Source organism: Gallus gallus, chromosome 2 (genome assembly GCF_016699485.2).
Source record: "Gallus gallus isolate bGalGal1 chromosome 2, bGalGal1.mat.broiler.GRCg7b, whole genome shotgun sequence".
Classification (NCBI taxonomy): domain Eukaryota; kingdom Metazoa; phylum Chordata; class Aves; order Galliformes; family Phasianidae; genus Gallus; species Gallus gallus.
In genome coordinates, this window is record NC_052533.1 from 12,975,598 (window position 1) to 13,000,186 (window position 24,589).

General features: G+C 38.0%; 1 protein-coding gene across 8 annotated transcripts in view; it reads left to right on the forward strand.

Annotated features, from left to right (window-relative positions):
• Window positions 1-24,589, forward strand: part of CUL2 (cullin 2) — a 46,040-nt gene that overhangs the window by 2,273 nt on the left and 19,178 nt on the right. For 4 of the 8 annotated variants that reach the window (XM_015281337.4, XM_046921735.1, NM_001389310.2 and 1 more), the window contains exons 2-7: window positions 814-952; window positions 7,133-7,235; window positions 9,017-9,111; window positions 13,730-13,835; window positions 16,757-16,839; window positions 19,633-19,719. In XM_015281337.4, coding sequence (XP_015136823.1) covers window positions 834-952; window positions 7,133-7,235; window positions 9,017-9,111; window positions 13,730-13,835; window positions 16,757-16,839; window positions 19,633-19,719 — 593 coding nt within the window. In that variant the 5' untranslated portion in view covers window positions 814-833. The remainder of the gene's footprint in view (window positions 1-813; window positions 953-7,132; window positions 7,236-9,016; window positions 9,112-13,729; window positions 13,836-16,756; window positions 16,840-19,632; window positions 19,720-24,589) is intronic. The other 4 variants (XM_040680323.2, XM_040680332.2, XM_015281339.4 and 1 more) reach the window with 1 other exon arrangement.

The following is a 24,589-nucleotide window of genomic DNA, read 5'->3' on the forward strand; positions in this document are numbered from 1 at the left end:
GTGCTGGGTTGGGTGCATGGAACAGAGGCAAATAGAAACACAGGAAGAGGAGGCCTTGATGGTTTTGTTTTTTGTCTTTCTCAGGACATCTTCTCTTTAATTCTCTTACTTTTCCTTTAGTTTTATTTCAGTCACTCATTTTTATTCTTCCAATAGATCTCTTCCAGTATTTTTATATGAATATCTTCATGTAACTTCTGTATTTTCGAGCCATGTTTTATTTGAAGGAATTCACTGCTTGTCCTGCTGCACAGTGCAGTAGGCTACACAAGCTGTGCATAATACACTGTGTTAAGAGTTTTCTTGTTGTCTTGGTCAAAGCTTTTGTGTTTCGTGGCTTTTTTAACATAACACCAAAAATGTTTCATGAAAGCTTGAGGTGAACATAGGCTGTGTGCTGACAGCAGTAACTTCAAATAACCAGATCCTCTTCTCAGTGTGTTTCTGCTCTGGGTTCTCCTTGCTGCAGCTGAAGCAGCCTTTGTGCAGAGGTAACTGGAGAAAAACTTACAGGAAAATCAGTTTCTTCATCTGATGCTGTTGAATGGGAAGTTTTGTAAAGTGCTGAACTGCACAAGGCGTGGTGCTGTTAAGTAGATTGGCGTTGTGTTATGGGTGATTCATACAACGTCAGCATTCCCTTCCATCGTGTTAAAAATAAGAGCTTGTCTGGGAAGGTGGATGAGCAGGGAGAGGGGATCCTTCGTATTGCTGTGCTGATGTGGTGCAGCGTACAAAGTTGAAAAATTCAAATTAAATGTATTTTTTAAAACTATTATGTGATGTTGCCTGATGTATTTAATTTTTCCACAGATTAACACTAAAACCCCACAATGTCCTTGAAACCACGAGTAGTTGACTTCGATGAAACATGGAACAAACTTCTAACAACAATTAAAGCTGTTGTTATGTTGGATTATGTTGAAAGAGCGACGTGGAATGACCGCTTCTCGTATCCTTTAAGTGACAATCTTAATGTGTTTGTGTGATATGTTTGGCACACAGAAGGCCTGCGTTGTGGAGTTCTGTTCTGGAACAACTTCAGTGGTCTTGGTCAGAAACACATCTTAAGGTTATACTTTCTATTAGGTGCATGAGTCAGCAAATGTGGCCAAAGGGATGAGAAATGCTTCATACCCGTGAAGTGCTCGATGTGATACAGTGTTAAAAAGTCAGAGTTTTACTTGCTTTCAGTAATATCAATCTTAAGCTTGCGCTAAGATTGTTCACAAAACTGTATGTAAATTTCCCCTTTTTGATAATGAGTTTTACTTGTATGTTCAAGTGTTTGTGTGGCAGGGGTGGGCACCTGTGACAGAACAGAATCCAAATCTCTAAATCTAGGAGATGGTGGGATTGTTCTGTTTCACTTAAACCTGTCTTCTTCTTTTGCACTTTTAAGTATACTGTTGACTACCATGTTAGTCGTTTCTATAGGCTTATAGAAAAGACTTTTTTCTTATTCTACCTCTATTACTGGCTCTCTATTCCTGAACTGTTTAGAGTTGAACATAGCTGCAATCATATAGTCTTGCTGCTCAAATTACAACGGCACAAAGGATGCTATAGTGAATAGTTTTGATTTTGCATTTAAAATGGGCATGTAATACAACTTAAGTTTCAGTGAGCTTCTTTTTAAAGAAGCAAAGCTGTGCCCTGTGTCTGTGCATTCATTAGCCTTTACACTGTGGTGAATAATTAGAGAATTTTTGGAGGCTTTATAGCTGCTCCCTGGCAATCTGATTAGGTTTTGTTTGATTATAAGGTGGAAGAATGGTTTAGATTTATATATCAATTCTCTAATTCTAGCAGGTGAAATAAGAGTATCCTGGGAAGACCTTTGTATGTTATTACAGCATGAGCTTATTCTGTATGTGGGAGCTGAACTCTTTCTTTCTGAACACGTCACCATTTCTCAGAATTGCTTTCCCATTTGCCTGTGATTTTTAGTGTGTATCTGTAGGTATATACAAATTCACTTGCTCGTAGTCTGTGTAGAAGATGATTGTGGAGTTATATGGTACAGTAATCTTTAAAAAGGTCTTTCATTTTAAAACTCTATAACTGATTTGTGGGGGCACGACTCTCCACCTTGTCTTAGACACCAAACCTTAGACTTCTAGCATTAATTATGTGTGTATTTCCATGCTTGCAAAATTGTGCTGTAGTAATTTTTTTCTAAGCAGATTTTAACAACTGCACATTTCAGTGTTCTGTAAGTTGTTAAATTCTGTAGCTTGAGACCAACCGTATTAAAACAGTGCCCAAAATGGGTTTAAAATTTAAGATAGTAGTTGAATGGGATGTTGGATTGATTCCTCGTGTGTATGGGGCTTCCATATAAGAAGTTCTAAGTGGACTAATATGCAAAGCCTGCTGTTGATCTTCTTCTGGGATTTACTTCAGTTGATTGAACATCAGGAAGGGAGCACTTATGAATAGCAGACTCAGGAAGCAGGTTTGGAAGAGTCGTTTAGCATGTAATTCTTAAAACCTTACTTACTGTCGTCTCTTCATTATGTTCCTGGGAAGGTGGCATTATTAGTGTCTGATTTGGCACAGTTGAGAGCCTTTTGGAGCATTCTCTATGGCAGAATGGCCCGAGGAGCTTCTATGACTTGTAACTTCCAATGCTGAATTTGTGTTAGTTCTTCTGCTACACTGACCAAGCTGTATGTTTTAACATAAACTGTTCATGTCCATTCTTACATACAGCTGTTGTGAAAGCTTTTTCTTGGGTTTTAAATGTAAAAAGAGGAGAAAAAAAATCCCTAAGATATTATTAATAAGTTTTAAATGCCAGGTCTTCCTAAAACATACCTTGTTCTATGACAGCTTTTTGCTCTCTGCTGAGTTTAATCTAGTTGTAGTGTGTTATGTGTTTGTTTAATTTAGTTGTAATGTGTTTTTAAGCATCTGGAGGGGTGTTAGGATTGGTGTATGTATCTGTCCTTTCCAGAGATCTGACTTAAAAACAAACAAACAAACAAAAAAAAGGAAATATTTGTTTACTCTGTTTTTCTTGTTGCTGCTTGCACATTTGATCTGTGTAATTTCTCTGTAGTGACAATAATGACATGGAAACAACAGATAAACTGTTAAGCAGCAAAGAAATGTGATTTCAATCTGCTGCAGCTTGATTCTAAGTGATCGCTTTCTCGTGTGCTGCTTGAGACAGCTGAGATCAGTTAGGGTGCACCGACTAACAGTATTTTAGGGCTGAGAGGTTTGTAATGTGCAGTCATCTTCTAGAACTAATTCTTGTGTTACTATTTAGCAAAAACTTGATGTAAATATAGTGTTTTCTTTGTAACTCTGGTAACTTTGTTGTTAAGCGTAGCTTATCTTTAAACATAGCTCATCTCAAATTTGAAATGCTAGAATGGCAATGAGCTGAGAATCCCAATTGTATAAAGAGTTAAAGAATCTTCTGGAGAAGATGAGTTGAAAGACCATATGTCACTTTATTTAAACTGTGAGTCATCTCAAACCACCTTTGACCTTCAGATTTCCTTTCAGGTTCTCTGCAGAAAAAGAGTGTTTCTGGAGTTGTTATGTTGCCCAGTAAACGCATGATGGTTGCATCTCTCTATTTGAGATGGAATTTACAGGAATTTGTTATTATACGTGCCTAATACAACTTCTGAGGCTTTGCTTATAACTATGTAGTTGCTTAGAGTGTGTTCTTTAAAGTAAGAGGCTGCTCGAGCTTGAATAGGGAGTGGTGGTTTATACCTTTGATAGCTGTACTTTGATAACTGCTGTCTAGCATTATGACTTTTTGGGCAAGTAGAACATCAGGATCTTCCTGTAATTGTCTTGATGTTTTTTCAGCAGTAGAACTGACTGTTGTGCCAACCAAATAAATAGGATGATTGGTATTTAGAGTGGGGGGAGGTGTGCTTGTACTGCAAACAGAATTGTTTGTAAGGCCTCTAACTTGACAACTTGCTTCTTTCTGTTTTTCTGTGTACTTGCTCTCTCTCTCTCTCTCTCTCTGTTAATCCCTTGTTCTACAAGTATCCAATGGTGAGTCAGAAACTTTTGATCTGGACGTGTACAATCATGTATCCTTAATACAGGAACCAATTCAAAGGAAAGGAAGAGTAAATAAAGTCAATGTGATAGAGGTTCCGACTGAGGGCTCTGTGAATTTTGGTAGTCACGTGTGCAGAGGAAGATTGAATCACAGGCATTCTCAGAGTGCTCTGCTTCGATCGTTAGATTTGTTCAAGGCTGTATGTTAATATTTTGTCTTACATAGATACTTTATCCACAAGGGCAGTCACTGTGAGCACTGGTTGCCTTGAATACTGTATTTTCTTGATAATAATCTTTTTCTTTTTTTTTCCTTTGTTTGGAATTGGTTAAGTTTCACCATTCTGGGGTAATGCTCCTCCAATAGCCAGCACTGGAGCACTTATATAGCACAAGGCTTTTGATTTTCTTGTGCTCAGCACAGTTTTATTGTGCTCAACACAGTTTGGAGGGCCCTAAGCGGTGGTTTGGCTTCAGCTTCCTTGGACCTTCCTCAGCCTTCCTTACAAGGAGCTGGACTGGAAGGACAGATGGCTTTTAGCATTAAAGATAAATTACTGAACAGTGAAGGCTCCTTTCTCATCTTCTAAGGGACAGCAGCACAGAAGAAATATGCTTTTAGTTTATGGAATTTTATGGAATGATGTTATGGAATGACGAATTTTCAGTGGTTCATCCTTCAAATATATAAATGTGTATATATATATATATTTATATGTATACATTTATTAAGAAATTTACCACCTTTTGAACCTTGCACTTCAAATTGTATTCTGACCAAAAAAGGTATAGCTAGGTGAGCGAACTGCAACAAATTGAGTGAGAATGTAAACTTTGTGTAGCAAGGCTACTGTGTGATACCTTTCAGAGGCTGCTGACTTCTTTGTAGAAATCTGAAGGAACTTACCATGCAGCGAGTGGGAGTCTGTGTGGAGTTCCATGTTTGGCAGGTGCAGGAAGGTGTGTGAGGTGTCTGTGGGAGTGCTTTTGTGGTGAAGCTACTGGTTTATTTTCAGCAGATATGCAAACTGAGTGTCGTGTGTCAAGGAACAGTGGTAGACTCCATTTCTTTACACTTGCACTGAAGTTTGACTGTTACCTAGAATAAGGAGAAGCTTATTTGGAAGTTGTATGTTTTCTATGACATATGGATGCTGGTTTTGTTTTTAAATAGCTGTTTTACAATTAAGAAGTGTTTGCAGCAGTAATGGTCATCAGGATTCCTAGCCAAAGCCTGGGCGCAGAGGCAAGATGAACTCAGATAGTTAACTGCTGTTGTTGTCAGATAAGCTGCCATTACTATTTTGTGCTGTTGTAATGAGGGCTGTGCATTTCCTCTCGCTTCAAAGCAAGTTATTCCTGTAGCACTTATGTGTAACTTTGTTTTGGTGATCCAAATGGGTAGTGTGTCGTGGATCTAAAGAGAAAAGTCATGTCCTGTTGACTCAGCAGTAGTTTGGGATTACTAATTCTGGAATTTACTTCCTCAGATATCTTACTTTTGGGATGAAGAGCTTGCAGTCTGGATGATACTGAGGATGCATTCACCTGCAGATCACCCTTAGACTGCATTTGTTCAGAGGTGATTTATAAGGAGTGATTCTTCTATATGAACGAAGTTTGAGAAAACCCTTTGTTCTGTGATGCTAAATTTATTGTGGTGTTTTATTGGTTACCACTGCAAGTTGGTATAGCACAATGCAGTGAATATTGTGTGTTTTGTTCACAGAGGTTTCAATTTAGTACTACTTGACATTATGAGGAGAGTTCTGATAAAGATCTGTAAGGATGAAATAACTTCAGTCAATAGCAGACACTAGTTGTTGGTTCTCTGGGAGTCCAATTGCCATGTAAAGGCTTTTTCAATTCAGTTCTACATCAGTGTCTTCTCTGTTTTGAACAATACTTCTGTGTCCAAGAGGAGCCATGCCTTTGGGAAAAACTGATAAAAGCTTGATGCTGTTCTGTAGATAAAGCAAGTAACTTGTCAGCTGTCCTTATGTCTTATTCCTCCTTTTAGACAGAAACATGCTTTTTTAAGGTAGATTAGAGGAAAGCAGCTCTGGTGCTTTCTCTTTGTTAAAGAACTTAATGATTTAATGTAGATTACTTTTATTTCTAATGTGACTGGTTTTATACAGTGCCTAAACTTAATGACAAAGCATGATTATTTTCTAAATCATTCTAATGACTTTTCAGAAGTAGTGTGTTTCCCAGAGATATCAGCTGAAGCTTCATCTTGGCTTTGCTTGACTTTATTGAAAGTTCTTAACTGTGAATGATTTTCCTGACAAGGTACTGGAGGAGTGTGTCAAGTGACTTTTTTTTCTAGCTTGATACAGCTCTGCAAGATAATTCAGTTTGAAGTGTTTGCTGCTGCCCTTCAAGTGAGCAAGTGTAATGATTCTGTGTAGCTGTGTGGTCTAAACAAGATAACTAAAATGATAGTTAAATAAACCAAAATTTTATTGGTCCAAATCACTGTTGTGATAACATAATTTGCAGTGTGCCACAGAATTGTTCTACCTAGGAAGCTGTGGGGATTATAATAAGGGCAGTAAACTGGTTTGGATCTGAGGGGGAGAAGGAACTGGGCAAGCACAGGGATTAGAATTTGGCTTCACTTCATGTTGTGAAGTGTTGTGAAGCTCCATACTCTTTGGCCAATTAACACTTCTCTAATAGTTACCTTTATCTAAAAAATAAGAGTTTGAATTTCACACTGGTTGCAGGCACAGAAGAGTTATTTCAGATGAATGTTTGCTTTTAGATAAATACATCTTTTGCATGTGATAAATAAGTGGTAGAAGTCAGGTCAGCACGGGGCTGTCAGAATTTCTGCTATCTTAGGTCTAACATTCCTTCAGCTTCCACTACTTAAAAGAGAGGTGGTGATAATTGATGCTGTAAGCTTAGAGTCTTTGTGAATCAGGGTTTGTGCAAACTTAATAAAAAGATCCATTTAATCTTCTGTCCTCCATCTTTTAAAAATGTTTTTTTACATAACTGGCGGGGGGGAGTTCCTGTAAATCTTAAATTTACGTTCACGAATTCTCACGCTTTAAGCAGATGTAAACCTTGACTCAGAGCCCAGAGACATTTATGCTTTGTGTGTGGCCTATCCTGAACCTCTCGGAGAGAGACTTTATACTGAGACAAAAATTTTCTTGGAAAATCATGTACGCCATTTGCACAAGGTAACCCACACAGTACTGATGTGTGTTGGCATTGCTTATCCTTTTGTCAACAATGTGTGTGTTGGCATTGCTTATCCTTTTGTCAACTTTGTGGAGGGTTTTTGTGGCGTTCACACAACTTTGTGCAGGTTTCTTTGAGGCTAAATTAGAGATGTCAGGGGTCTGGAGAATATATAGCTGGAAAAATAAGAGATCTGTCTGTATTTGTATGCTCTATATACTCATTGTTGGCTTGAAAACTAAGTTTGTTCTTTTCTGTTCAGTGTTCATATTCAGACAAGTTATAGAAATGTGTTAATATTGCAAATGTGTTGGATGTTGTAATTAGCCTTTTGTTAAGTATAAAACTTCACTCTGATGTCTTGGAGACAGATTGTATTCTACTGAAGAAAACTTCTGAAATATGTGGGAAATAAAGTAAAGAATAATAGTTGGGGGGGAGGAAGTAATGATTATTTATCATGACATGTAACAATACTTCTGTATTGATATAGCTGTAAATTCTGTGTCATCAGGTAAAAAAAAAAAAAAAAAAACAACAAAACCTGAAGTTGAGAGATCGCATTGCACGTATAGGATGGATGAACAGTATATCCTTGTACTTCATGAAAAGGAGGAATAGATTTATACAGACACCAAAGACACAGCTTATTTAGAGAATGTAGAATTGAGAGTACTGTTGAACTTGGGTACATTATGCTTTACAGGATAGGCTGGGCATTGTAATGGGTAGAGGCTGTGGAGAGGTTACCTCTGATGCTTTGGTGGACTAAATCAGTTCAGAGAACTGTCAGGCAACTCAGTTATTTAGTGAGCTGGATGAGCTCATTTAGGCTAGGCAGGCAGGTGCCAGCTCAATGGAACCTGTGGGAAGTAGTAGATAGCATATGTCTACTTCTTAAACTGACTGCCCACCATTTGTCTTTGAACTAATTTTGGAAAAACTTTGTGAAGTTCATACTGCAGTGGAAAGCAATCTTGGTTCCATCTAGTCTGCTAGTTTGCCTCTTTTATGTAGTTGTTGCGCAGACTTTTTTACTGCTTGGGAGTTTAACATTGCATACTCCGGAGCTGATCCTGAGGATCTCATCCTCCTTCACGAATCATACTAATTTGTTTAAATCAAAATTGTTGAACAGTATTCTTTTTAAAATCTGAATTCATTTTGAGAACTTCAGTACACCAGCAGCTTCTTAGAACATAAATGGCTAACATTTCAAAAGATTTGTGCCCAGTTTTACAGAACTTGTGATGTGTTTAAGTTTGCACATAGCTGTGTTCTTTTAAATGTTTTTAAATTCCAGGATTATTGGTAAATACGATGGATTTTCAGATAAGTGTTCAAGTGAATACCAATTTTAAATATTTATAGTGAGTGAGGTGGCTGTTCTGGTGTGCCACATGGCTGTATGGGTTTAAAGATGGTGTGCTGGCATGTGAGGAGGTGGTTCTGTAGTTATCTACCAGCATGCCGCAAGGCTATGAACCATGCTTGTTCTGTAAAGACAGATAGGAAATTAATGTATTTAGAGATTTTTCTTTTATAATGCAAAGTGAAACAACTGGTGTTGTAGTTGGCTTATCAAAACTGCATAGTAATACTTGTTAGTTTTCAGGTCATAGCAACAACGTTATTTTCAGAGTTGCTGACATGTAGTTGTGGTGGTCTTTTTGCTTTTGTGGTTATTCTAAAACAGTAATCCTGTTACAGCTTTCAATTTATCAGTACTGTTTTCTTGCTAAATTCAGGGATGTGTGTGCATGCATTTATTTCTTCACAGAGAGTTTTGGAATCTGAAGAACAAGTACTGGTTATGTATCACAGATACTGGGAAGAATACAGCAAAGGAGCAGACTATATGGACTGTTTATACAGGTAAGCTTTGCAAATCAGTTGTTACATTTCTGGTATTATTTCTGTGATTTGTTTCTTAAACTGAAGAGTGTTTAAGGAGAGCGAGAGTAGCCATATGCTGTGTCAGTTTTGGAGAGAATGTAGTTATGGAAGCAGAACCAAGTGGAGGGGAAAAAAGAACAGTGATGCTTCAGTAGGTTTTATTGTACCCTGCTGCTTACCACTGAAGTAATTATCCAGGATGATTCCTACCCTTTCTAATGTAGTCTCCTTCTGTTGTTTCTGATGTTCCGGTGCCATTTATGCTGATGCTAACCAGCTCTGTAGTGATGCAGCTCGTAGTATTAGGTATTCTTCTAAAAGGTGGCACTGTACTGAAGTTGTTGTCTGGACTGACTGCACAGATGTTATTGGATCTTTGGGATTGTGCCTCAGAAGTATAGCAGAAATATAAAGAACAAAATTATTCAGTTTTATAAGTACTTGCATGTGTAAGTTATTAAAAATATAGTGATTTTATTAATATTTATTGTACAGTAATGTATTCATTTCTTTACCACGTATTTACTAAGTGTATAGGCCTATACGTTCTATAGCGTGCAAAGTGGTTTAATTTTAAACAGTGGCAGCTTGAAGGAAAAACTTGAAAAATTAGTTGAATTCTTCTAAAAACAAACTGTAATGTTTAGTTGTAGTTTGTTATGGCTTTAATTGCCTCTTATGTTATGTTAGAACAATGAACTATATTGTCATGAGGTCTTTATCCCTTCTTTATCCATGTACGCTTGCAGTGACCTGTGAAAATTGCTCACACTCTTGCATTTGATGTGAATTCCTCAAAGCAGTTTCCTCAACACTTTGTTAGGTTTATTTCTGTATGTCATTCTGCTAGGTTCATGTGTCATTTTGAGGATCAGTATAGATAGCAATAGTATAAGTAGCTACTTGTTTTATTTGCCACTTACATGCACAAGCTATAGAATAGGATTGGTACTTTAAAGTGAAAATTGAGAGATCTAGCTGGAACAACTTTTTTGTTTGTTCGTTTTACTCTATAATCTAGGAGACCAATTGATTATGGGTTGTATGTAGTCTTCTATTGCCAATTAACCTGTTTTTACGTGCATAGATAGGTCAAAGAAAAACTAATAGATGCTGCTTAAGGTCAAAATTTGTAATTAAAAATTGCATCGCAGTCTGATTATGTGCATAGAAGTGGAGGCAAATTTGGAGGAAAACACTTGGTTGAGAAAACACTCAAGTTTCTTCAGCTTTTGAGAGTTTTCAGAAGAGGAAATAATGTGAATAGAAGGTGCTCACTTTTTACTTAAGGAGATGTGATATTTTTAGCAATGTGCTGTACTATTGTGTCATATTCATGGGTGGACAAAGACTTAATGAAGGTAAAATGCTTTGAATTTATAATGGAGAACATAGAAGACAATGAGGAGCTGTCTTGAGACAGGTACAGTCTTGGTTTGATTACATGCAGGCAAAATTTCATGATGTCTGCTTTGCCAATGCTATAAGATAAAACAAATAATGTTTATTATCAGAAATGTGTGATCCAAACCACTAAAACCAAATAAAATGTTAAAAATAAAATACTTACATCTCATCCTTCTTTGGATTTGCAAAGTCTGTATCCCCAAGGACACTGTGAGCTACTGTGATGTGAAAACATTGTTTTGGGAGTGTGGTCATGGTATTTAGAACAGTGATATGTGGTTAGATTGTTGCCCCTAGTTGATCTAAAAATAGCAAATAAATGAATGTTACCCTGTGGCTTGGCAATCTATCCCAACAATTAGCTCCGTTTTTAATTGTTAAATTAATATTTGGAGTTCATTCTTCCACTAAAATCCTTTTAAAAGAACTTCTCAGTTAATTTCCAAGTTCTTAATAACTGAAAAATTCCCCACAAAAATATGCTTGTGTTTTCCAGACGTTTTCCTGATGTTAACTGCTAATTTACACAGAGCGCTGTTCTTTGGTATTCCTCTGTCAAATAGGTGTTAGAGTTCTTTAACACTTTTGCAGACTTCATCACCTCTGTCTGGAGAAGAAGTTCAGTCATTGTGTTTTGAGGTTTGGATACTGAAACATATCAGTGGTAGTCTGAAAAGGAGCCAGTCTGAATGTTTTTATCTTGTTTGCCATTTTTTCTGATCAGTCAGTAAAGCATAAGCCTGCACATGTGTACTCCCAAAGAATTGGGCCTGAGCTGTCGGATCACTGTTTCAGATGAATGTTGTCTCAATAGTAGTAAGAGCCCATGGGTATTTTCTTCCATTTTCAGTCCTTGTTTCCACAGTAAGTTCTTGATGAACTCTATGGATTGTCTTCTAAAAGTAATTTCAAGTAGTTACTCAAGGTGAAAAATAGTTTATCGCTTCAGTGGAGAAGCTAATGTGAGATTATGCTGTTTGCATGTCTTTTCTGTTATTTGCTTGTGCTGGGAGTTGATGTTAAGATCAGGGGAAGAGGGAAGTAAATGCTGGCAAGTTGGTTTTCAGTATTTTTGAGCCAGTGAACAGAGTGATTCTGCCTGGCTGTTTCTTGCCACCTTCTTTTTGCTGAATCAGGTAGGTCTGCAAGAAGTGCCCGATGAGTAAACTCATCTATTTACTTGTGGATGCATTAGTTTTAAGATGGATCATTTGCCTGGTATAAAATTGTTGACAAGATATATCAGTGGAAGAGAAAAAGTGTGAGTAGGGAGAGCACAGGACTTCATGTTTTAGCTGGAGTAGCAGAAAAAGGGTGGGGTGGTAGCTGCTGACTTTGCTGGTGTGAACAAAAAAATTGAGAAACTTGGCTACTTAAACAAGGCTTGTCTTTTGGCTTTTCAGTATGTCCACACAAGTTTTGTATGAGGTGATGGGGCTTCCACAGAGACCAGTATTTCAAATTTATGATGATTATTGATGGTAGCTTAGTGGTTTATGGTACTCTGTGGAGTCTGAAAATAGATTAGCCCTCAGTGTTTCAGTTTGTCACCACTGCGTTATCACCAGTCCTTATTCTTCATGCTCTGGTGTCCTAAGTTTTTTCATGTTTAAAGGTTTCCATAGTGTGTTTCTCCTTGATTTCATTGCTTGTAAATATACCATGCTACCTGAAGTGTTCAGATGTTACTAGTCTGGTACAGCCTCTAAAGTATGCATCAGTTAAAGCACTTCATTAGTCTGACCCTTTTCAGTGCCTGGAACCAGGCATCTCAAAGCTTCGAGTCGTGTATGGTACTTTATTTGTTTGAAGTAAACTATATATGGTTAGTAAATCCTGAAATAAAGTTAGGCATTCATAACATTTATTCTATACAACTGCTCATGAAATTAGTTTATTGATGTTAGTTTTGGATTATGTTAATCTGTTCTCATTTGTGTTTACCAAATTACTGTAAATACTTCATTTAGACTACTACTGCTTGATTAAAAGGTGAATGGATTATGGAACCCACAAAAATTCAAGATATTGACAGGAGTGTTACTGTATTTCATAAGAAGTGAATGTGTGAGTCAAAGTACTTGAATTGGCCACATAGTACCACAGTGAGAAGGACTATGTCTCCAAATGACTGGCGTTTTTTTTTCCTCAGCTGATTTTGTCGTTGAGTACTACATGTTGAGTACTACATGTTGAGTACTACATGTTGAGTACTACATGTTGAGTACTACATGTTGAGTACTACATGTTGAGTACTACATGTTGAGTACTACATGTTGAGAACATAATTTTGAATACTGCCTGGAAAACAAAAACAAATGAAATTAATTTTGCTTGATGGTCTTTAATTCTAGGTTGTAGTTCTTTGTACAGTGTTCTTCCTGTTGCCTTGGCTGAGGCAATGTAATTTTCAATAATTTAATGTAATTTTCAAGTTATTCTTATGATCAGTTATCTTTAGAATGTAGCTTTTTTGTACTTTCCCTTTGGGGATACTGAAGTTAGCCAGGCTTGCATAAACTGCTTTCCCCCCCATGTAGAAAATGCATTCATAATTTAAATAGATAATGATTTCTCTGCAGTAGTGGAAACAGTAATAACTGCCTAAGTTGTGGTGCCCGAACTACAATGTAACAAATAATATTTTAGACTGAGAGAAATGCAAAATAATAAAGAGTAGGTAGAAGAATGTTTTACTTCAGTGACAACAATAAAACAAATAATTTTTTTAAAAAAACAACCCAAAATGAAACATAATATTCAATGATTTTTCTTCTACACTTAAAAATCAATAAATTACTATCACTGTAGTATGGGCTGCTCAGAATTGAGCAGTTTTATTTATACGTGCAAATGCAAAATGTCTTTATTTTCATAGAATCATAGAATTCGATGATTTTTGAAAGATAGGCTCCTTGAACAACTGCATTGGATGCCAAAGAAATGCTGATAGTGATGCAGAGTGTTATTTAGTATCTAATTTTCTCCACAGTACTGCTTTAATATGGTATAATGATCTTCGGTATGAAAGTAGTCTGTATTTTAAGAATTTCCTGCAGGTAGCAGTGGCATTGGTTGAAAGTAGTTGTCCTTTGTGAGGTAAAGATGTGGTGCAGTTCCAAATTTGTTTTCAAAAATCACTAGCTTAACTTTTTCTGGGTTTTGATTGGAGTATCTTTATTTCTGCTAGGTATCTCAACACACAGTTCATTAAGAAGAACAAATTGACTGAAGCTGATCTTCAGTATGGTTATGGTGGCGTGGATATGAATGAACCATTGATGGAAATAGGAGAGGTAGGTATTTCAGAAAATAAACTCTATTCTGCTGCACTATTTGTTCAGCTTTGTTCTTTTAAATTTTTACTTTTCCATGTCATGGAATCTGAATAGTTCAGTGGAAGATGTAAGCATTGGATCTTTTGAAAATTAAGATTACATTTTTGATGTAAAAGAAAAGATACATAGTGACCTGTGGGGAGGGAACGCAAACGTGAATACTGCTGGAGAACATCAGTTGAAAATGTTATAACATGGATCATTTTTTGAATAAAACATTTTTTAATGTGGTGTTACCATGCAGAAAACATTTTTGAGAAAAAGTACTTTTGCTTTGAGTAACCTCTTGAAAAATTACTTCTAGACTTAAATTTTTTGATGTTGCAAAGTGTAGCAGCTTTGTTACAGCAACTGTGTTACTTTCCAGTCCAAGCAATTCAGCTGTAGCAGCTCAGATCTTAGAAGAAGTGGCCATTCTGTGCAATTAAGTATCAGGAAGGGCTTATCTTAAAAGCAAAACAAACAAATAAAACAACGAATAGAAGTAATAGAAATAAACACAAATGTGTTGATGCCCACAGTTGCTTAGGTAGTTTGGAGAGATTGAGACTTGTGTTTAAATATCGATAAAACAAGTAGGCACTGGTAATGGTACATTCTGATATACCGCCTTGTGCAATTCTGCTCTGCTGAAGTGAGGTATACATAGTTTCTGTTGTTTCTTGGCTACTATTGCAGCCATGTAGCTAGGTAATAAAAGAAAGTAAAGTGAAAAGAAAATTTTCCAGTTATAAGAAAACACAGATTTTTTTTATTTTTTTATTTTTATTTTTTGAAACAGAATGGTTTTGTATGTCTTTAAGGAGATTTTGATGATATCTCTTCAGTCTGAACTGGAGTAAAACCACAGTCCAAGATGCAGTTGAATAGTAACTTAGCTTTTGAATACTTTGTGTATCTCTTTCCTTTGCATCTGTAACAAATACACAATGGTAGGTAGGTAACTTATTTTAATGGTGGTGGGTTGTTTTTTTTTTCCCCTTTCCTCTCTACCTTTGTGTTTTTCTCTAAAAATGAAGCAAATATTTTTCTCTCCTGACTTGGAAAGGTAGAAAATGCATTTTTATTTGACCTGTCAAATCACTGCTCTTCTAGCTTTTGGACTTCATTGCTTCAAGTAGGAGATCTCTGCTGTCTTAGTTGAGAGTAGAGAGATTGTGTGCCTGAGGAAGCATCTTTTTTGCTGAAAAAGTTGGCAGTGCCAGTTAAGCTGCTAATCCTTTGACAGGTTGGGGGCAGCCTGGAAAAACACCAGAAGCGTGATACGCTTTAGATCAAGGCAGTTTAGGAAAGGAAATTTCTAATTCAGTTTAGGAAAGGAAAGGAAATATTCTACCGGTACTATCTGCATGGTTTGCTAATTTGTGGCATCTGTGAAGGTTTGTCAGAACTTCAAAGTGCATATTGCCACACTTTTTGTGATGTCTTCAAAATGCCCTAAATGTTTGTTGTTTCCATAGGCTGTGTTTTAGCTGACTCTTTCACCATTGTTGGAGGTAGTCCTTAGCTCTGTGCAAAGCAGTTAGTTTAACTGTTTTAGGGGCTGGGCATAGTTCTGGACTGTGTTCCTGGAACACAGAGTTTGTGTCCTAGTCCACTTTGTATTATCATCCAAAGGATAGTAGTAGCTAGTTTGCATTTTATCCATAGCTTTCTGCTCTAGTATATGTTTACAAAGAAAAACAAATAGTAGGCTTGATTATTCATCTTTGAGAGTGCTCCTCACATTTATGGTATCATAGATGGGGTGGGAGTAGGGGGTGTGGCGATGACACACTTGTCTTCAGGCTTCCCAGAAACTGCTCTTTGGACAGTACATCCATAGCTCAAAATTTGAATAGCTTAAATGGACATTCAAGACTGTGAAACTGCAGCAGGCAGTCTGGTTTTTGACAAAGGCATTCTGGATGCTGATGTCTGAAACTGTACTAATTGCCTTTTGTTAATCTTGCTCCCTACTATTGCTTCCATTTCTCTTGACCAAATATTATCTTTGTAGGCTGTAATAGTGGTGGGTAAGTTTTAGATCTTGAGATGGTGATGTTAACCTCTGTTCATTACTAGAGTAGGAATAGGTTTATGGAAGTTTTCCCTTTGCTCTGGAAAGCAGTGTAGATCCTATGCTCAAGTGGTTCAAGTGCATTAAATTATAGCACTTTCTATGGTGAATTCAGTGTCCCAGCAGTAAAACTAGTTCACATTCCTTGACCTTCTTGGCAAGGCATTGGCCAAATATATCAAGTCTTTGCTTTGAAAGCATTTTCCCTTATACTGTAGTTATGTCTTCTATTCTTTGAATTCCTCTGGGGGCTTTATCAAAAGGCAGTCTCCAATGTTCATCACTTTAAAATGGAAGAAATTACCGTTCATCTGTTTTTGGATACTGAGATGATCTGTCCTTTTTTTTATCTGAGAGTAAACAGGCTTCTTTTATCTATAGTTTTTCTCAGTCTTATGAGAAAATGACAGAAATTGTCTAATATTTAGAATTTGTAGAAGGGGAGTTGTACTCTGTGCACTAGTGTTTCTGTTTCAGCATCACTCAGCATGTGCTTGTGAAACTTCAGGGGCTTTTCAGTTGTCTTATTTAAGAGTACGTGCCTACTTACTTCTGGAGTATGTAACACTGGGTACATTCTAGACACTGTCCAAGTATGTATGAGATGTGTATGGGCATGACTTCAAACAACTTATCCCAGTAAGGGTTCCAGACACTCAGTAGTTTTTGTACTAGAAAAAGTACAAGGTGAGAACAGGAGGGTATCTAATGATTTAATTTTTAAATCTTGATTGGGGAATTGGGAGTTCATCCATCTTTATTTTTTCTTTGTTTTTTTTTTTTTAAACTGATGTAAACTTGTGATGTTATGTCCTGACAGCTAGCTCTTGATATGTGGAGAAAATTAATGATTGAGCCACTACAGGCCATCCTTATTCGAATGCTCCTCCGAGAAATCAAAAAGTGAGTGCCTGGATATTTTTTTTTTTGCTTTTATAGTTTGTGGGGGTGTTGTATCGCTTTACTTTGAAAAGCCTGTGGACTTGGATCAAACTGCTTTCTCTTTTGATTAAAGGCAGCTTCTTAGCTGAGGATGCTGTTTCATCAGCTTTTATACGTGTAGCTATATAATTGCTATTTGCTTGTGTAGTAAAAAGGTTCATTGTAATCAAAGAGAAGTGATCTTTTCTGTTTCAGCTACCTGTCTTAATAATAGGTTTGGGGGATAGCTGGAATTCTCCAGGGCCCAAAGAATGCCTTTTGCCTTTTTCTCCATGGGGTGCTTACTGCTTCTGGTTTCTGTGCTGTCTGTAAACATAAGGAATTATGCAAGGATTTGCTGAAGCCAGAATTGCTTTAAACGAGACCCAGAACAATTCTTGCTTATCTGCAACATCTGAATTTCTGTTATTCAGATGAGTGACTTAACACTATTGGTGCTTTGCTTCAATTGTGAAATGAAGTAATTATTTTTGGACTTTGAGGGAATTATTTGTGAATATCTTTGTTGCTTCAAGTCCCTGCTAATTCCGAGATAGATACAGTTGTAAGTATCTCCATGAAATGCTTGCAGCTTTTGAAGTTCGGATTTTAAATCTTTATGCTATTTAACTCCTATAAGATCTTTTCACAATTTCTAGTTATTTATACCAGCATATGTTATTTATTACAAGTATTGTGTGTAGTTGTGAGTTCCACCCGTTTCTACACTTCTGCTGCTAGTTAGGGTAGCTCTGGAGTTGCTTAATGACTGGGGTGATTGCATGCCTAGTTAGCTTAGGTGATCAGGTGAACATAAACTGAAAGAATGAATTACTTTGGCTGATTGAGGTGCTTTGCATGTGCACTTGTATCAGTCCAAAAGCTGTATTCATGAAGCATGAGAAGACTGATTCCAATAATGTTGTATTTTCCTTCCCAAGTTAAACTTTTGATGATTTAGTAAGTGACAAGATGTTCCTCTCAGATGGTATTTCTGACATCAGGAAGTGTGTGTTTGCTTTCAGTTGTTGAACCATGCTTCATAATCAGTGCTAAAACAGCTTCTTTTGTATGTTTACTGTAAGAATTATATTATGGATTTGTATTTGCTAAATGAAGATTCCCTCATTCATGTTGAAGGAAATTCTGCCTTTTTACATCAAGCACAGTGACACTGAACACTCATTTTGGTCAATCTATTTATTTCAGTGGGAGGTAACAACAGAAATCTGTTTAAAACTTTTAAAAATAGATATCTGATGACTCTTAAAAATAATGATATGTAATTACTTAGAGCCTGACTGCAGACCTTGCCAAGAGTATTTAGGTCAGTAGCTTCAGAGGGTGTTAGACCTTGAGACTGTATCTCGTTAATGCTATTTGTTAAACGATTTCAAGCTTTTAAAATAAAACTTAAGTCATTATCTAAAATAGATGGCTCTGTATTTTCTTTTCCTCTCTTCCTAAGAATTCTTCAGCTTGATTGCAAAGTTTTCACCTCCTTTTTCCAAAACATCCATTTGTGTTAGCTTTGCTTTAGCCAACTTGTGATCTGCGTGTCATATAAACAGTCACAGAATCACAGAATTGTAGGGGTTGGAAGGGACCCCTGGAGATCATCAAGACCAACCCTCCTGCAAAGCAGGCTCCATAAAGAACCATTTAGAAGAGAACTTAGTGTTATAGGTGTACTTACTGGCATCATGAAACATAGGGATCGCTGTTTGTTTTCTGAAGGCTGCCTTTGTGTGTAATATTCCTGTTGCTGTTTGCTATCGATCCACTGGTCAGTAGTGCAGTTTACAAGAGAGAATTTTGAAGGCTTTGCTGCAAACAGATGGTAATTGTCTGTTAGCACTGAGTTCAGCAAATCAGAGATTAAACCAAGTCTTTAAAGAAACAGATATCAAAAGATGCATCTGTCAGAGGTTCAAGAATATGCATGATGTTTACCTAAGATAAATAATATAAAATAATAAAATTAATGCAAGTACTAATATGTATATAGTTAGGAGTCTATTAGTTGGATGCCTTCTTCAGAGCAGAACTTAAACATGTGCATGGTTTAACTTATTAAAATTTATTTTATGGAAGAGGAATTTAAATAGATGGATGATTGAGTTTCTTGGAACGAAAAGATTTTGCATAGTACACAGCAATGTGCAGAGCTGATAGCCAACAGACTAGTCAAATGTTTGTATATAGAAGTATATTTTTGCTGTACTGGAAAAGGTATGGGAACTAGAGTCACAAGTTTTGCTTTCAGTGTTTATTTTATGAATGTATTGAACTGGAATTTTTAAAAACTGCTGAGTAAAGTCTTACATCTGCTTTATAGAGGCTATGAACTTTGGCAATACACTCTGCATTAAAATTAAATTGAATCATTTATAATCCAGCTGAACAAGATGGCTAAATTGATCTAAGAGTATGCTGGTGCTGAAAAAGAGCAGGCTGTACCATACTACCTTTCTTGTGCTGACTTTGGTGCTTACCTAATACCTTACTGAACTGACTCAACAGCTAATATGATGGAAAGCCATTGTCACTTAACATTTCTCTGAATTGTCACGATGAATTTGTTCAGCAGAGAACTACTTAAGTGTCAAAGCCATGCAAGAAAGATGCAGAAGGCTGTGATTGAGCAAAAGACCAGGATTATTAGCTTCCTTGAACAGCAGAGAATTGTTACATCACTTAAGCCTGTCTTGTCTGACTGCACTTCTCTTAATATAGAGTTCTGAATATAACACACTTTCTTCCCCCTCCCTCTAGCCCAAGCACTCCTTCTTCAAGTCAAGCTGAATATCAACTTAAGCATTTTTGTTTCAACACAACAGGAAGCCGACAAGATCTTGAATTGTGAGAAATTTCATCTATGAAATTCTTAATTAATTTGGAATCAATTCAGGTGGTAGCTCAAATGACAGTGTGATTAGTCGAGACTAACCAGAAGAGGCTTCTCTACTGAAGACAACTAACGCTTTCTAACTAACTGAACCTATTCCTGTATAAGCTGATACATTTGTCATTCACTCAGAATCTGTTAAAAATTAATAAATTATTTTTTTAAAAGAATATTCCAAAAGAGCCTGTTTGGTTCGCAGTGCTTTCTGAAGTTTGAGCTAGATAGGACCTTGCTCTGACACAGCAGAACACTTCCTTTCTGTGATGGAATCATCTTTTAATGAATACAGTATTTATTATTTTATGCTTATCTTTATATATGTTATTTACAGATATAGTAATAAACTGTACAGTACACGTTAAACTTCCACTGTTGCTATTAGTTTTAGGGCTAAAGAAACACATGTAAACAGCACAATTTTCTTGAGCTTCTATTCTGTAGTTTTCTCCATTCATTTTTGAGAAAACAAAGTACATAATCAGCAGAATTGGAGGAGATTTTGTTTCTATTGCCTTGTTTTAGCTAGAATTCTCCATGTTACTCTTTAATTCTTTCCTACCTTACCTGTGACATCCCTACTTCAAATTGTGCAGCAGCTGTTTCTCTAGCAGTATGTGTTAGTATTGCCTGCTGACTGCCACCAAGTACAGTGTAAGCAGAGATGTCCACATTGACAGGTTACCACTTTCTCATTAGTGTTTAGTATATTCCTATCACTACACCTTTCATGGCAATAGTCCTCAAAACTTCTGTAACACTTGAGACTCCTGTCACATTTTCTGAAGCTGGCCGTTTGTTTTGTGAATTCTTGGGAGCACGGTGCCATTTATGTAAATAAAAACATGAAAATTCTGCTAAAATGAAAGTAATAGAATGATAGATGAGAGACATATGCTTATCTTGGAAACTGTGTGGCTTTTCAGATATGGTCACGATGAAGTTCAAAACAGTTCTGTCAATAAATGTTGTGACAACTTTACTGCAAATGTTTAGTGCTCACACATTGAGGAAACCTATGTTAAATTTCTTAAAATGCTCTGAGTGTTAAAGGAAAAAAGAATTGGGAGCATGGTTATCTGTTAAATACTTTTTGGCAATTGTTCTACTTTTTATTGCTGGAAAATTTGATCTTAGTTAAGCTATTAAAAATGTAAAAATTTGCAAGCTTTGAAATCAGGTGAATTGAGCAGAGTGTAATTTTCCTGATTGTAAGAATTCTGCTCTAAATTTTTTGTTTGATTAGTGACTGTGTCCTCCTCACTCAGAAGCAGACTTCAGTTCCAGCTATTCCCAAGAAAGACCAGTTCCCTGTTGTATTCATTTTCCACTGCTGTCAGCATACTGTATGGCCTCTGCTTCTAACATCTGTCTTCTTTCTTTCACTTTGAGCATGAAGCTGTGTCTTCCTCCTGTACTTTTTAAACTTTGTCCAAATTATACATGGACCATTCAAGTTCCTCATCTTGACCTTTGCTGCCCCATCTCCTTGGGCATCTGCACGGGCTAAGGTTTGTGAAATAAATTAAGCATAGGGGGAACTGGCTCTTCCACTGTTACAGTAACATTTCTTGTGTTTGTTGCCCGTATCACGGAATGGCAGAATGGCACCATCATCTAGACTAAACCCCTTCTAAAGGAGGTTCCCTAGAATAGGTTGCACAGCATCCAGGCATGTTTTGAGTATCTCTAGAGGAGCAGATTCCACAGCCTCTCTGGGCAGCTTGTTTCAGTGCTCTGTCACACTCAAAGAAGTTCTTTCATATTCAGATAGAACTTTGTGTGTGTTCCAGTTTGTGACCATTGCTCCTTGTCCTGTTTGTGGGCACTACTGAGAAGAGCCTGGCCCCATCCATTTAACTCCTTCACTTTAGATTTTTCTAAATGGTGATGAGGTCCTATCTTTTCCTCTCCAGGCTAAACTATACCAGCCTTTCCTCATAAGAGAGATGTTCCAGGCCCCTAAACCTCTTTGTTTACCCTGCTCAACTCCTTGTCTTTCTTGAGCTGGGGAGCCCAGAACTGGACATGGTACTCTAGATGTGGCCTTACCAGGGCTCAGTAGAGGCTGAGCATCACTTTCCCCTTGTCCTGCTAGCCATAGTCTTTTTAATACATCCCTCAGGATACCATTGGCCTTCTTGGCTGCCAGGCCTTGCTGCTGGCTTATGGTCATCTGTTGTCCACAGATCCTTTTCTCCAGAGATCCTTTGTTGCAGGTCAGCCCCCAGCCTGTACTGATGCAGTTCTTCCTCCTAGGTGTAGAGCTCTACACTTACTCTCATTGAACCTTCTAAGGTTCCTTCTGCCCTACTCTCCAGCCTGTCTAGGTTTTGTTGAATGGCAGCATAGGCTTTTGCTGTGTCAGCCACTGCTCCCAGCTTTGTATCATCAGCAAACTTGGTGAGGGTGCAGTCTGACCCTTTGCGCAGGTAATTGATGAATATGCTAAACAGGACTGGACTCAGGACTGATGTCTGGGGAGCACCACTAACTACAGGCCTTCAGCTAGATTCTGTGCTGCTGATCACAGCCCTCTAAGCTCTGCCGGTCAACCAGTTCTCAATCCACCTCACTGTCCACTAATCAGTGCCTCATTTCCTAAGCTCACCTACAAGGATGTTATGGGAGACGGTGTCAAAAGCCCTGCTGAAGTCAAGGTGGACAGCATTCACTGCTCTTTCCTCATCTATGCAGCTGGTCATGACATCATAGAAGGCTACCAGATTGGTCAAGCATGATTTCCCCTTGGTGAATCCATGTTGACTACTCCTGATAACCTTTTCTTTCACCTTCTTGGAGATAACATCCAGAATAACTGGTTCCCTCACCTTCTCAGGGTCAGAGGTGAGACTGAGTGGTTCTGTAGTTTCACAAGTCCTCTTTCCTGCTTTTCAAAGGCTGAGTGGCATTGACTATTCTCCAGTCTTCAGACATTTCTCTTGTTCTCCATGACCTTTCATAGACAATAGACAGTAGTTTGGTAGTCACTTTTGCCAGCTCCCTCAGCCCTCATGGGTGCATCCCATTAGGGCCCATGGATTTATGTGCATCAAGTTTGCCAGAATGGTCCTTGAGCAGATTCTCCTCAACCAAGGGGAAGCCTTTCTTTCTCAGACTCTCTCCCTTACCTCCAGGGTCTGGGATTCCCAAGGGACAGTCTTAGCAGTAAATTCTGAGGCAAAGAAGGCGTCTATTATCTGCCTTCTCGCTGTCCTCCACTACCAGGGCACCCACCTCATTCAGCAGTGGGCCCACATTTTTGCTAGTTTTCCTATAACTACTGATATACTAGAAGAAGCCCTTGTTGTTGTTGTTGACCTCTGTCATCAGATTTAATTCCAAGTGGGCCTTAGTCTTCCTTGTTGTGTCCCTGCATGGCCTGACAGTGTTTCTATATTCCTTCCAATTAGCCAGGCCCTTTTTCCACATTACATAAACTTTCTTCTTCCCTTTAAGTTTGTCCATTAGCTTCTTGTTCATCCATGCAGATCTCCTGCTACCTTTGCCTGGTTTCTTACTCTGAGGGATGCACTGATTTTGAGCTTGGAAGAAGTGGTGCTTAAATGTCAACCAACTCTCTTGGCCCCCCTTACTTTCCAGTTTTGTAACCCATGGGATATTTTCAAGTAGGTCCTTGAAGAGGTCGGAGTTTGGCTCTCCTGAAGTCCGGGGTTGCAATCCTATTTATTGCCATTTCATCCATGCAAGATCCTGAACTCCACTATCTCATGGTTGCTGCAGCGAAGGTTGCCCTCAGCCTTCACATCTGCAGCCAGTCCTTCGTTACTGGTGAAATACAAGGTCCAGCAGCACACCTCTCTTCACTGGCTCCACAACCTGGACTAGGAAGTTACACAATCATAGAATTGTTTGAGTTGGAAGGGTCCTTCAAAGGTCTAGTCCAACTCCCCTGCAACAAACAGGGACATCTGCAGCTAGATCAGGATGCCCAGGGCCTGATCCAGCCTGACACTGAATGTCTTCAAGGGTGGGACATGCACCACGTCTCAAAGCAACCTGTAGCAGTGCTTCACTACCTTTAATATAAAAAACTTTTTCCTTATATTCAATCTAAATATGCCCATTTTTAGTGTGAAACCGTTTCCCTTTCACAACAGACCCTGCTGAAGAGTCTGTCCCTCTGTTCCTTACAGCCTCTCTGTAGATACTGAAAGACTGCTATCAGATCACCTTCTCTTCTCCAGACTGAACAGTCCCAGCTCTCTCAGCCTCTCTCATTGGAGAGATATTCCATCCCTTGGATCATATTTGTGATCCTTCTCTGGATATGCTCCAACAGGTCTGTGTCTCTCCTGTACTGAGGACTCCACATCCCGATGCACTACTCCATGTGAGGTCTCACCAGTGCAGAGCAGAGGAGCAGGATCACCTCCTTTGACCTGCTGGCCATGATTTTTTTGATGGATACAGTTTGCTTTCTGGGCTGTGAGGGCATGTTGCTATCTCATGCCATCCACCAGTAACCCAAGCCTTTTTCAGGAGAGCTGTGCTCAACACACTTTAGGAGTGGCCTGGAATCCTTGCATCCATCTTTTCAGGTCCAGAACCCTGCATGCTAGAGGCATGTTGGACCATCTCTTGACAAAGCCCAACTTTCTAATATGCTGAACTCCTAATTTTGTAGCTTCCTGTACTTACTGATATTTTGTTGTATTCAGAATTGATGCATCCTGTAGCTAACCCTGCTGGTGGACTCCTCCTGGGTGTAACTAGTTCCAGGTCATGATCTAGTGTTAAACTTCTTCCCTTCTGTGACATGCTGCCACCTCTGCCATCAGGAAACCAAACCTAGTAAAGGAACAT